This window comes from Salvia miltiorrhiza, chromosome 2, assembly GCF_028751815.1.
Source record: "Salvia miltiorrhiza cultivar Shanhuang (shh) chromosome 2, IMPLAD_Smil_shh, whole genome shotgun sequence".
Taxonomy (NCBI): domain Eukaryota; kingdom Viridiplantae; phylum Streptophyta; class Magnoliopsida; order Lamiales; family Lamiaceae; genus Salvia; species Salvia miltiorrhiza.
This window is the reverse complement of record NC_080388.1, coordinates 6,599,027-6,613,327: the sequence shown is the minus strand read 5'-3', so window position 1 is coordinate 6,613,327 and position 14,301 is coordinate 6,599,027. Positions and strand designations below refer to the sequence as shown.

General features: G+C 39.3%; 3 protein-coding genes across 4 annotated transcripts; 1 reads left to right on the top strand and 2 right to left on the bottom strand.

The window, feature by feature from the left end:
- Positions 1–2,970: 2,970 nt before the first annotated feature.
- Positions 2,971–13,575, top strand: LOC131007909 (uncharacterized). The gene is made up of 2 exons (XM_057934821.1): positions 2,971–5,603; positions 13,376–13,575. Exons 1-2 carry the CDS (start codon positions 3,158–3,160, stop codon positions 13,573–13,575), a joined length of 2,646 nt encoding a protein of 881 aa, XP_057790804.1. The 5' UTR covers positions 2,971–3,157.
- LOC131012854 (pentatricopeptide repeat-containing protein At4g02750-like) lies at positions 8,062–9,429 on the bottom strand. Its single transcript, XM_057940842.1, has one exon. It carries the CDS (start codon positions 9,257–9,259, stop codon positions 8,705–8,707), a length of 555 nt encoding a protein of 184 aa, XP_057796825.1. The 5' UTR covers positions 9,260–9,429; the 3' UTR covers positions 8,062–8,704.
- On the bottom strand, positions 11,217–12,840 carry LOC131012851 (putative UPF0481 protein At3g02645). 2 transcript variants are annotated; one of them, XM_057940840.1, is made up of 3 exons: positions 12,700–12,840; positions 11,636–12,605; positions 11,217–11,560 (listed from the first exon to the last, which is right to left on the bottom strand). In XM_057940840.1, exons 2-3 carry the CDS (start codon positions 12,565–12,567, stop codon positions 11,347–11,349), a joined length of 1,146 nt encoding a protein of 381 aa, XP_057796823.1. In that variant the 5' UTR covers positions 12,568–12,605; positions 12,700–12,840; the 3' UTR covers positions 11,217–11,346. The 2 variants fall into 2 exon arrangements, with proteins under 2 accessions (XP_057796823.1, XP_057796822.1); XM_057940839.1 differs by having other exon boundaries at positions 11,217–12,605.
- Positions 13,576–14,301: the final 726 nt, after the last annotated feature.

The following is a 14,301-nucleotide window of genomic DNA, read 5'->3' as shown; positions in this document are numbered from 1 at the left end:
AATAAAGATAAAGTAAACGAGGGGAGAGATAGTGAAGATGAGTAAATCATGTATCATCGCTGATCATTTATTTAATTAATTATTTTATTCGCAAAACAAGTAATTAAAGATACAAGGAACGAAATATTGACAATCGGAGTTAAAAGATTCTTGTAATCAATACCACCGAGCAAAGTAGTCAGAGTTTATAAGTGTTGGAGAAATCAAAGAACATGCCAAAGATGACAACAAGAAGGTTTTAAAACAGTTATACGCGTGTTTCCTTGTGGTGATCGAACAGCCGCCGTGCAGCTATGAGATTGTTGTTTGTTAATATTTTCTTTAATCATTATAGTTTGAGCGACCAAATTCTTCTCAAGCATTTCATCGAACATCTTCTGAGCCAGATTATGTTCGCCATTGGAAAAGTAACCAGATATCATAGTGTTGTAGGTGACCTCACTCTTGTGAGGCATGGAGTTGAATAAAAGCAATGCCGCGTCGCATTGCCCATTGTGCATGTGGTTTCTGATAGCTACATTGCATTTCACTATGTCGGAGTGCATGAAATTGTTGCTTCTAGGCCTCGCCGGCGGCTCATTAGTATTTTCTGGGACAAGCGCAATATGTCTGAAACGCATGGAATGAGAAAAACCCTAAAAGGAATTTTGTAATTGATCAGTTAGCACTCATTGTGGAATTTGCGCGACGCTACCGGATGAGTACCGGAGGACGTCGTGCAGCAAATTGTCTCAGCATTTCCCTGGTTGGAGCTCCCTGGGGTCCACATTGTCCTAAACCACAAGGAACATCTTCTCATATCAAATGGATTACCTTTCACTGATGTCGTTGATCACTTCCTTCGAGTCGTCAGCCTTGAGTTTACCCGTGTTGTTCTTGTCGGCCTTGCTGAAGATGGCTGCAATCTACTGTGAAGTCTTCACTCCCACTAATATTCTTGATTTACAATGCACCTTCATGTTTTTTTCATATCGATTTTGTAGCATTCAGCTTCCCGGAATTGAACATCAAACTTCTTCTGCATGCAACCATCAACCTCAACATACATATAGCAGATTCATCAAACTTTTGCTGCATTATTTATCAATGTGTGTGGGGGTATACTCGTCATGAAAATATTGCGAACTGGCTCTACAATGCTCTGTGCCTCCACTGTACCACTCGTGACACTAGGTAACAAAGGGGTGAACGCAAAATAATTTTGTGGTGAGACCACCAGCACGGCATAGGATGAGATATGATCCAGATCTTTTCTTCAGAGCTTCCTTGTGATCATGTATAAGAAGACCTTGTTTCTCCTTATATCTGATGGAAGATTTGCATATGCAGCAAGCAAAAGGACAAAACTCCTTTACAATTCCACAACAACGTACATACCATATTACATCATGAATCCAAACTAATACATTTACACAGAATTTCAAATAATCCATCCAATAACTAAACTAATGCCAACTAGACTATATATCCAAATAAACTAGGTGGGAATCAAACCAACGACCTCTTCAATAATGAGTATAACATAAAGCAAACATCCAGCTAAATGAATTTCTCATTAATTTTTTTTTTCATGATAAGTAGTAATTTCTTATTGAAATCCGCAGATGAATTAGTCTCAACTCAAACAGGGAATACTCTAAAATAATAAATTCCAAATTCATAAAGTAAAGGATCGTAAAAAATACAAGTATTACAAAAGTTTCTACACATTTCTAAGAACAATCCTCCCCTAATATTTTAGGAATCAACATATTCATTCATTATTTTCCCAACAAATTCCTCATGTCAGAAAAGCTTTCTTCATATTTGTTCATTTTATTGTCAGATAACACAAGCGCTGCTGAGGCATTCGGTGTCCGAGGGCCCAAGCGGAGAGATGGCATACATGGAAAAAAACATATGAGAATTCACCAATAGTCTCCACAGTTACACACACCTCCCTCAAAGTGGTGGAAACGCTTAACGTCCCGTAAGATGATCAATCTCCCCGCGATATTTGCTATGTGTTTGATTGCAGTGTGGCAGTCCTCACAGATGCGCAAGTTCTTAAATACTCGAACAGGTCTCCCACTTTGAATCTTCATAATCCCATAAGCAACAGCTAACCTTTCACTATGATACTTGAGTGTATGTTGCTTTTCTTCTTCCTCTACATCATGTAGACCAGATTTTGTGGCGAAAACATATCCATCCTCTTTCATCCTCAAATCTAACTCTTCCAAGAAAGCATGTGTTAGAGTATTTATATACTCTCAAGTATTATTGTCATTGTGTAGATAAAAAGGAGTTTCTGCTGAAGTCTCACGGAATGTCTCTTGTTGAGTTGCTTGTTCGGTTGCAAGGTTCTGCTGGTTTGTTTCCTTGCGGGTTTTTGAAGTTTTTTGGAAAGTTATCTTTAAGATATTGCTTTTGCTTGAAGAGTCCGTTTCTTTAGGGTGTCCTCGTACCCTAGGACTTGCTGCCTTATGGAAACCCTACATGGGCCCTACGTTGGTTTGGTTTGACAGTTCATGGGCTCTCTACTTCTTGGCAAGGGTTTCATATTTAAAGAGACGTCATCGATCGAAGGCTGCTGCTGCACTCATCGTTATTCTACTTATTTTGAGAGAGTATTTTCGTGCATCTAGAGAGCATACAATACGTGAGGGTGTGCTGTTGCTTTACTCCTTATTTCTTTGGAAGCGTGAGTTGGTTTTATGTTCGTTCATCTGTACTCCGGCTTGTAGGAGCGTTTCTTGATGTTGGTTTGAACGTGGATTGAGAGGCAATCACGTTCTGTGGGTAAGTTCTATCTTGCTCTCTTTTTGTTCACGTAGGTGAAGGTTTGGGAAGAAATAGAGGCTAGGAAGATCGAGTCTTCGCGTGTAAGTCCTTTGTATTTCTTATCTTCACTAGTGAACTGTTGGAACTGGGCGTGGCCCCCCAGACGTAGGTGTGTTATCACCGAGCTGGGTAATCATTGTTGGTGTCTTGTGTTCTTTACTTTCCGCACGTTTTGCTTTAAGTTTCGCTGCTTACGTTATTTGTGTGTGGCCGAGACAATTGATTATTGGATAGGTAAAATTTCAATTGGTACCAGAGCGGGATCACCCAAGTTATCGGTGTTGATTCCTGGTGTATCTATCCTGTTCTTTCCGCTGCTGTGTTCGTGTGTTTAATGGCGCTGCAAAGAGAAGGTGGGTCTGTTGTGAGACCACCCCTACTTGATGGAAGCAATTATATCTACTGGAAAATGCGAATGACTTCCTTCATTCGTGCGGTTGATGAGAATGCCTGGACCGCTGTGGAAGAAGGGTGGACTGCTCCTTGTGATGAGGAAGGGAAACCCAAGCCAAGGATCAAGTGGACATTCAATGAATTGGCTGCTTCTAATGCCAATCAAAAAGCTCTGAATTCTATCCAGAATGCTGTAACTATGGAGGTGTTTGCTCTTATATCAATGTGTGCTAACGCAAAAGAGGCGTGGGATGTTCTGATGAGTACTTATGAGGGGAATTCTAAGGTTAAAAAACAGCGTCTCCAGCAACTTGCTACGAAGTTTGAAGAACTGAGGATGGACGAGAATGAGGATATTAGCATCTTTCATGGCAAACTACTTGCTCTTTCTAATGAAAGTTTCTCTCTTGGAGAAAGAATTCCTGAGGAAAAGCTTGTGCGAAAAGTGATGCGTGCTCTACCTGAAAGATTTGACTACAAACTCACTGCCATAGATGAAGCAAGAGACGTCAGTGATATGAAGCTTGAAGAACTCATAGGTTCTTTAAGAACGTTCGAAATGAATCTTCGGCCAGAGAGATCTGAGAAAAAGAAGAGTATCGCCTTTGTCGCCGATTCCGGGAATAACAAGAAGGACTCCACAAAATTCGACTCTGATGACTTGGTTGAATCTCTTGCTCTATTCACCAAGAACTTTGGTAAAGCCTTCAATAAGTACAGGAAGAATAATATGGGCAACAAAGGTTTTCAGAATGCAAAAAGCTTTCAACTATCTCAAGGGAAGAAGGATCAAGGGTCTGCTTCAAGATCTGGAATTCAATGCCATGAATGTCATGGTTATGGTCACATTCAAGCTGAATGTGCGAACACTCTGAAGAAGCAGAAAAAGCATAACAAATCATACAATGCTTCCTTAAGTAATGATGAAACGGATGACAGTGGAAGTGAGTCTGAAGATGAACCAATTGCACTTATAAGTTCTGCTGATCATACAAATGAAGAGGAAATCATCGATGATCCCCTGAAAATTGGAGTAGATTCTGACTCTGAAGAAAAAGTTGTCGCCTTTACTGCAAAATTGGAGGAAGTCGCTCCAAATACCTCTTCAGATGATGTTACTGTGGAAGAGACTGAAAGTGATAATGAGGATATTGATGAAAGCTTCTTGACAGAGAATTATGAACTGATGTACAAGAAGTGTGTGGCTGTGCTTGAGCTGAATAAATCTCTTTCCACTCAACTTAGCAATGTCTCGAAGGAACGTGATGATCTTGTGGATCTCTGTGAAAAACAAAAGGCTGAACTGGTGGCTCTTCGACAGACTATGAAATCTAAGATTGGTGAACTGGAGCATCATCAAAAACTTGTTAAAATGATGAATACCGGGACTGAAAAGTTGGACGAAATTCTGGAAAATAGTCAAAGCTCTGGTAATAAAGCTGGATTAGGCTTTCAAAGCAAAGATTGGGTTCTTAAAGACAATGGAGGAAAAGCTAAAGCCACGCCCCACAAAGAAGTTGATCAGCCGCCTAAACCACATGTGCATCGACTAGCTGCTTATAAAAATGCTCCACCGAAGAATAACTACAATAGATCTTTTGTTCCAACTTGTCACTACTGTGGAAGGAGAGGTCATATCAGACCTAGATGCCGATTTCTTCTACGTGACTTCCAAAATATGAGAAATTCTCAAAATTATCGGCCAAGGATGAACAGAGGTTATGTTGTTCACAACTCTCTTTGGTCTGGCTTCCATAAGTCATGGTATTTGGATAGTGGTTGCTCCAAACATATGACGGGAGAAGAGAAGCATCTGGAAGATATTCATATAATTTCTGAAGAAAGAGTAACTTTTGGTGATGGTGTCCAGGCAAAGGTCGTAGGAACAGGTACTTTGAATGTTCCAGGTATGCCTAAACTAAAAAATGTCATGCTAGTTGAAGGTTTGAAGGCCAATCTGATCAGTATCAGTCAGCTCTGCGATGAACAAATGACGGTCATTTTCGACAAAGATAAGTGCATTGTTAAAGATGGAGATGAGGAGTATATCTCGGGCAAGCGATCAAGTGATAATTGCTACATTGTATCTCCTGATAATTCATGTATTCAGGTTCTTGGAGATGATACTGATACATGGCATCAAAAACTTGGACATACCAGCCTGAGAAACATGAAAAAGCTCGTGAAGACAGATGCTATCAGAGGTCTTCCCAAGCTGGTGATTAATACTAAACACATCGAGATTCACCATCATTTTATTAGAGAATTGGTAGAGGAGAAAACTCTCAATTTGGAGTTCTTGCCTACTGAAAGACAGATAGCGGATATTTTGACGAAGCCTTTGGATGCCGAAAGATTTGAAAAATTACGTGGAGAGCTGGGGCTCTGTATCTTATGACTATCCGTCTTGAAGAAAAAATGGGTACTCTGCTATTTTGTGAATTCTTCTAGCATCAGTACCAGCTCTTGTTCGTGTTTCAAATGGAGTCTCTTCAAAAGTGTTATCTTTGCAGATATGAAGTACGCTTATCCTGGTCAATCTTCTGTTAATCAAGTCAAACTTGATCAGACTTGTGTTTATTGGTCCTGTGATCATTCAAGTGTTGTGCGAATGGATCATGTCTTATTAGCCATATTGGGCTTCAATTTCTATGGTTTAATTCTTTTCGGGTTTTCTCTTTCTAAAAGCAGCAACTGGGCTTCTCCTATTTTAGCCCATTGGTATGATAAAGAGCCCAAGATCAGAGACCTTTCATCTCCTTATTTCGGTTCCCGCGCCAAAATTGAGTATCACTATTTCTCTCTCAAGGGAAGTTATCTATCCCAGAGCTCCGAAGATTCCATGGCTTCCGACGGTCATCTCACTGAGTGCTCCGGCGATTCTGACGCCTCCGACCATACTCACTCTGTAGAGGACGGTCAACTTTCACCACCTGTTCAAATTGAAGGTGTGAACAACAATTTTACTGATGAGAATGGTGATTCTAGCGGCAATGATGATCCTCCTCGAACAGCTGCTCAAATTGCTCGCGGAATTTGGGCTGATATGACAGCCTCGCGTAAATGCTTCGCGGCAATGGTGATTCAAGCGAAGAGCTGCTCTTGAATCTCTGTTATTTGATCTGAAGCATGGTCCTGCTGGTGCAATAGCTTCTAAAGCAAGTGAGTTACCCGATGAAGGTTCTAAGGATGAAGATTCTGATGGGTCTGGCAACTAGCTCTTTGTCATTGTTGTGACAAAAAGGGGGAGAAATTATGGTTCTTTCGTATTTGTGCAGGTGGTGGTTGCTATGGTGCTTGCTTATAGTAATTATGTAATCCAAGAACTCCGGTGCTTCCTCTTTGCTCTTATGTTTTTGTGCCGACGTTATTTCCTTCAGGGGGAGAGTTCTTGTTAAGGGGGAGTGATTTCTGTTTCTGCTGTGTACTCTTGTGTTGTGCAGAAAAGTGATTTTGTCTACACCAATGACAAAGGGGGAGATTGTTAGAGTATTTATATACTCTTAAGTATTATTGTCATTGTGTAGATAAAAAGGAGTTTCTGCTGAAGTCTCACAGAATGTCTCTTGTTGAGTTGCTTGTTCGGTTGCAAGGTTCTGCTGGTTTGTTTCCTTGCGGGTTTTTGAAGTTTTTTGGAAAGTTACCTTTAAGATATTGCTTTTGCTTGAAGAGTCCGTTTCTTTAGGGTGTCCTCGTACCCTAGGACTTGCTGCCTTATGGAAACCCTACATGGGCCCTACGTTGGTTTGGTTTGACAGTTCATGGGCTCTCTACTTCTTGGCAAGGGTTTCATATTTAAAGAGACGTCATCGATCGAAGGCTGCTGCTGCACTCATCGTTATTCTACTTATTTTGAGAGAGTATTTTCGTGCATCTAGAGAGCATACAATACGTGAGGGTGTGCTGTTGCTTTACTCCTTATTTCTTTGGAAGCGTGAGTTGGTTTTATGTTCGTTCATCTGTACTCCGGCTTGTAGGAGTGTTTCTTGATGTTGGTTTGAACGTGGATTGAGAGGCAATCACGTTCTGTGGGTAAGTTCTATCTTGCTCTCTTTTTGTTCACGTAGGTGAAGGTTTGGGAAGAAATAGAGGCTAGGAAGATCGAGTCTTCGCGTGTAAGTCCTTTGTATTTCTTATCTTCACTAGTGAACTGTTGGAACTGGGCGTGGCCCCCCAGACGTAGGTGTGTTATCACCGAACTGGGTAATCATTGTTGGTGTCTTGTGTTCTTTACTTTCCGCACGTTTTGCTTTAAGTTTCGCTGCTTACGTTATTTGTGTGTGGCCGAGACAATTGATTATTGGATAGGTAAAATTTCAGCATGGATGCTTTCGCCATCAGGATGGGTGAAGTCTCCAACAGAAAACGTGTGAATCTTGTTTAGCACTTCAACCTAGCTATATCCCGTTGTTTTGCTAACACCCCGGTCCCTCATTTTTAATTGTGTGTTCTTAGCATCTTCCCATCTACCCGAAGCTGCATATAAGTTGGAAAGAAGAACATACACCGAGGAGGTCCATGGTTCCAAATCAAACAATATCTCAGCTGCCTTTTCTCCCAATTCTATATTTCCATGAATCCTGCTAGAACCAAGTAGAGATCCCCATGTTGTTGCATCTGGCTCAAAAGAATGCTTTTCATTAGGTTTTGAGCTTCGTCTAGGAGCCCAACTCGACCTAGAAGATCAATCATGCAGCCATAGTGCTTTATATTTGGCACTATGCCGTGATCATGTCTCATGGAATAGAAGTAATGTTTTCCTTTGTCTACCAAATCCGTGTGACAACAAGCAGTCAAAACACCACACTAAATCAAAACAAGTGAATATTTTCAATCAACAGATGGAGATGAATATTTCACATGAACAACAATTAATCAATCAAAATTGACAGATGTCCTACACTATTCATTCTCAAATTAGTTCCGAGTTCAATTGTACAACATGAGTCGTACAAGACTACAAATAGCTCTAAGAAATACTTTGAGCTTTGTATTATTGGCAATCAAAAAACAAGTAGTCATCAAATGCCTTTTATGCTTCAAAAACAAGAAAAAATGTATAAACACAATTAGAATTTATCATTGTAATTTCATTTGGTTGGATAGACGTTTGTTTCATTGACTCAAAATATTGGAGAGCTTCTTGATCAAAGCTATGTCTTACATAACCATTAATGATTGAACTCCACTATATCACATCTTTATCCTCAATTTTCTTGAAAACATCACATGCCTCCTTGATGTTTCCACAGCTACAGTACATTGAAACAAGAGCATTTCCCACGCTGTAGCTAAATTCTAATGCTCCTTTAACAACACGCCCATGTATTTGCTTACCAAGCTCAAAAGCAACAACATCTGCACACGTACTAAAAACACTGGTAAAAACAAATGTGCTTAGCCTTTTTCCAATCCCTTGTCACCTCAACAAAAAACCCTAGTGCCTCATCGGTATCACCATTCTGATTTTTGCCAAGAGATCGAATCTCTACATATCATGGAAAATTCCTGTGGCCTCGTCCATTAACCCATTCTGAACGTACCCAGACAAAATTGTGCTCCACGAAACAACATCCTTCATAGGCATTTCATCAAAAACTCTATTGGCCTCGTCCATTAACCCATTCTGCATGTACCCAGACAAAATTGTGTTCCACGAGACAATATCCTTTATAGGCATTTCATCGAACAACCGCCATGCAGCTATGAGATTGTTGTTCTTAATATTTGCTTTAATCATTATAGTTTGAGCGACCAAATTCTTTACAGGCATTTCATCGAACAGGTTCTGAGCCAGATTATATTCGCCATTGGAAAAGTAACCAGATATCATAGTGTTGTAGGTCACCTCACTCTTGCGGGGCATCGAGTGGAATAAGCGCATGTGGTTTCTCATAGCTACATTGCATTTCACTATGTTGGAGTTGGTGAAATTGTTGCTTCTAGGCCTCGCCGGTGGTTCGAAGAGGTGGTTAGTACTTTGACGCTGCCCATTAGTTCTTGATCTGCGCAAGATGGTGGTATGGAGATATCTTAAACGCATGGAACAAGAAATGGCTATTTATTGTCACGAATCAATCTGAATTCGGGGATGAAACTGAACATATACAACCGGAATTGAAAATTCCGATGAAAGGTTGTGGTTCGATTATTGATTTGATCATCAAAAACACCAATGTAGATGTCTGAAACGCATGGAATGAAAAATGGCAATTGAATGAATCTGAATTTGGGGATGAAATTGAATTTTAAGTTAAGAGATGGGCTGCCACAAGTGGGCTGAAGGAGGGAAATGGGCTGCCAAGAAATGGGCCTGAGGTTTGGGCCAACAATTTCAACAATAATTTTCAATAAATTTTCCACCTATGAGAAATGTGAGCTGAGGAAAGGGATCCTTTGAAGCTCTGAGGTCTTGTACCTTTGAAGCATGAGAGTAATTTACATAACTCACCTTTGCCTTATTATTTTCAAAAAAGAAAAAAGAAAAAACCTCACCCTTGCCTTATAAAAAGACTTTTATCATTTTACAAGTCAATTGGGTTTGAACAAGTCAGATTCATCTTCATATCTGAAATTTTATTTATATTTATTTATATTGGACAAAACAGTTTCAAATGTGATGAATAACAAAAAACTATAGCCTGCTTGAATTTACGAGAAATTATGATCAAAATTTTTGGTGGAAGCAGAGTACCTTGTTTCACTCTTTTTTTATTGGCCGATTAATTAAACTCAAATTGTATATTCCCTCCGTCCCACGAATCTTTAGTCACTTTCCTTTTTCAGCCGTCCCACGAATCTTGACTCTTGAGTCATTTCCAAATATAGTAAGAATTAGATAAAAGATCAGGGTTATTAATTACCTTTTCTCTCCTACTTTATCACTTTAATTACATTCTCTCTCGTACTTTATCACTTTTATACTAATCTACAACTCCTTAATTCCCGTGCCGAAAAGAAGTGACTCAAGATTCGTGGGACGGAGTGAGAGCATATAATTAGTTGAAGTTTAGGATGCTATTTCCCCCTTTTTGTTTTCTTTATTTATTTCTTTTGTTTCACTGTTCCGCTAATGTTATAGGATGAAAACATATATCTAAGGTGACTTACTAACAAAGTACAAAAATCACGATGATATTCATGCAACTACACGTAACTTTTCCTTTAAAAAAAATACAATTTCTTTCCTATTTTATTATAAATTATTTATTTTTTAACATTCTGGCCGAGCCTTATGACCTATATGATTGGGATGGAGGTGGAGGAAGTATTATATTTTTCAGGTATTAATATATCAAAGTAAAAATATATTTTAAAATTTGAATTTGATGTGAAAGAAACCCGGCCAAATGACAAGAGTTTTAAGTGATCAAGCTAATTGGAATTATTCGAAAGAAACGCAAAAATTTGTGTGCAACATGTTGCAACATGCAACATTGATATTTATGCCTTCCAGTAATATATAAATATGCGTATTTGTGGGTTCTGGGGGTTATGGGTCAACCCTGTTCCATGGTGCAACATGTTGCACCCAAAACCACCTCTTCAAAAAATAAAGTGTAAAATTAATTTAAGATTGATCGAGTCGAGCTCGATTCAAGCTTCAACAATATTTGGTACACAAATTTGTTTAAGTAAATGTTTAGACCACTATATGACAATAATAAGATCATTCTTTACGTGTGCGTGTGTTGGCCAAGCGGTAAGGGGTTAATGTTCAAGACCAAAGGTCTTGGATTCAAGTTCTCTGTGGTGCGACCTATGTTTCTTTATTTAATATTATTAATCTATCAAAAAATAATAATAATATCATTCTTTCGTACTAGTTCAATGAGAAAAACTCCATCAGGAAGCAACATCTAAACAAACTCACCCAACAAAAAATGCAATAAAATTGTTTTTAAAATGGTTAGTTATCCAAAACTTCATCATCTTTGAGGCAACTTTGGATTTGGACACTATATTTAAAACCTTCCAATAATAACTACACACAAAAACAATAAAGCCAATGTTCATTATTTATTAAGATATACTTGCAACTTGCAAACCAAAACACACAACATGTTTACATGGCAGATAAGAGTAACCATTTCTTATAAGAAAGCAAAGAAACAATTGTGTGAAAAAAGGTTAGTATGAGAAGCACAGCACAGCTGATATCTTCAAGTAATTCCTCCTCACTCTTGCCATCCATCTCCCACGTCGAAGCCGTTCATATCTGTTCACACTCTCAAACACATTTGAGTAGCAAAAATCTGATGATGAAACCACAACATTCTTCCCCAATCTGTTGAACATGCTGCAGATCATCTCATCACTGCCTAGGAAGTTGCTGATGATCCCACTGCGTCGCAGTATCTCAACATCTTTGGTGGATCTGATGAAACAATGTATGAAAAACAAGTAATCTTTCACATACCTTGGATGATCATTAGGGAAGCAGAGCTCGTACGCGATCAAGTTCCTTAAAAGAGACTCAGTTTTATCAGATATGCATAAAGGTGGGAGTTTTATGACTCCTTTGGTGAAACTGATATCCCTTAGACTGATCCCTCTCGACCCGTGTAGCCTAATCCCGCCCTCCTCCATCTCCGAGGCAGAGTATGTGTGGTGCACCGTGTTGCTACCGTTGTTTTCAGTGAAGTGCTTGGCTGAGAATGAGAATGAGAAGCAAGAATCATACACTAGGCCTAATAGATGCTCTGCATTGTGTAACATATCTGAACTTGAGTCGAGCTTTGAGGAATCCGGCCATGGGAGCGCGTCTCCGGCTAGGAAGAGGAGGAGATCGTGTATGTTATCGTCTGGATCTTCCATCTTTGTCATGTCGAAAAGCTCATTCAACACGAAGAAAGGGAGCTGGTTCTCTAACAACAGAAGATCATGTCTTATTTGGGCTAACATATGATCAAATTGAAATATTTGATCATTCTTGTCTCTCAAATCACTAAACCAGTAGCTTCTCAGCAGCTCAATCACAAAGCATCCATCAAGAAGCAACATCTCCACAAACTCATCTTGATCAAGACTGATTGATTTCGGGTAGTAAAGGCGAGCCTTCTGCTCCATGCTCCTCACTTCCAACACACATTTCTCAATGCTCAACTCATCTCTTCTTCCTACTACTTTTCTTAGATACCTCAGCTTGTGTTGCTCCATGCCCTTAACGCGATCTTTCCCACGATGAATTGGACCTATAGAAACTATTTCGGGTTCAAAATCCTTTTCGTTTGCTTGCCTTAGGTGTTGATCCACTTTAGCTATGATAGGCTTTGAGGGAGTGAAAGAAGCAGACAAATGATCAAGCAAGTTTTCAATCCTAACAGTAACACAATCTCTCTCCTCTGTCATCTTCAAGAACTAAACCAAGAAACCAGAAAATATATATGCTACAGAAGAAAAAAGCAATAAAAATATTAAACATTTAGCAATCTACATAGGTTCATTTGTTATTGAAACTTGCATTAATTCAAGCATACTTACTAGATTAGCAGCAGAGCTCCTCAGACGATAAAAGTTTGAGAAACTAGTGCACCTTAAGCTGTCGTGGTTGCTGCAGCTGATTTCTTCGCGCTATTTTCTTTTTAAAGAGCTTTCTTCCCTTCCCATCTTTGCATTATTGTATTGACAAAGTGAGCGTTTGGTGCAACTAACCAGAAATTATTGTATTCACAAAGTGAATCTTGTGACAGAAATTAAGTCAATTTCCAAGAACTTTACTTTAGAGAAAGACTTCATGCTTAAGAAAGTTCATAGTGAAATACCTATTAACAAATCAAGTTGACTGGTTCAAGTCTTTTTAGTCTTCTCTTGAGGTTTTTGCCTCAGTTGACTTGAACAAAATGAAGTCTTCTTTTAAGCCATGGCAGAAATCACAAGCTTATAACTTCTTTATCCAAAAAATCTTATGCTTCAATGATAAAACACCTCAAAGGTGAGATCTGTACCAAAACAACAAAGACCTTAATGCAATGGAAATTACATTTCTCATGCATAGAAAATTCTTGAACACAAAATCTCAAACTCTGGTTAAGTTGTTTAGTTCTTCACCTTCCCTTAAAATGATCTTGTGTCCATAAATCTAGATCGACACGAAGAATGTAAAGAAGTGGCAAACACATCAAGATTTGATCACTAGTATGTCAAAGGAGCATCCAAGGTTTGATTGAGAATTTGAGCAACACTACTCAACCTAAGTCCAAATTATTTGAAGTGGATGATCGCTTGCGCCAAGTGAATGCAATTGCAAAGGATTATGAACCGAAGATAGTGGCTCTCGGGAAAGCTCATCTGAAGGCGACGGAGCAGCACAAGCTGAGGTATCTGCAGCAACTTGTGCAGAAGATTATCTCACCATAGAAAAACTGGTCCAAAAAAGTAAGAGAAATGGAAGAAATTTCCCTCCAATGCTACTTAAAGTTGACGCAGATGAGTTTGTGTGAATGCTGCTTCCTCATCGGGCTCGTGAGAAGGCACGAGCATGTCTCTGATGAATCGACAGAGAAAGACAAGACACTCATCCAGCATCAGATGTGAATCATCTCTAATTAGGCCTAATTTGCCAATGTTTCACTCCATTTTCAACTCAAACTCCCTCCAAGGCTAAAGATAGGAACTCATTAGCCCACATAAACTCTGCCTCGGAGCTGAAGGAGGCCGGTATTCGCCTCAAACGGTCTAAACAGAATCTCCTCACTTTCAAGGTCAGAGTCCTCAAATTCCCACATCTGCAAGTCTCAGGCAAGACAGAGTCCCTTCTAAGGAACACCTCTGCCTCGACGATGATCATCCAAAACACGTGACAGACTACGCATTCTTCATGCATTGCCTCATCAGATCCACAAAAGTAACTACGTAGGAGACGAAACTACTTCAATAGTCCGTAGTCCGTGATCAAGCATGTTGCCGCTGCTACTCACCTTAACTGTTTTTGCTATACTTGCTTTTGAGCATAGAAATGATGTGATTAGAGTGAGTTTTACTTCAATGTGATTCAACCATGTATGTATGTAGGGACAAAATCATTTCTAACCTTATCAACTGTTTATCTAATGTGAGAGATTTAACTAAAAAATCTCTTCAAAA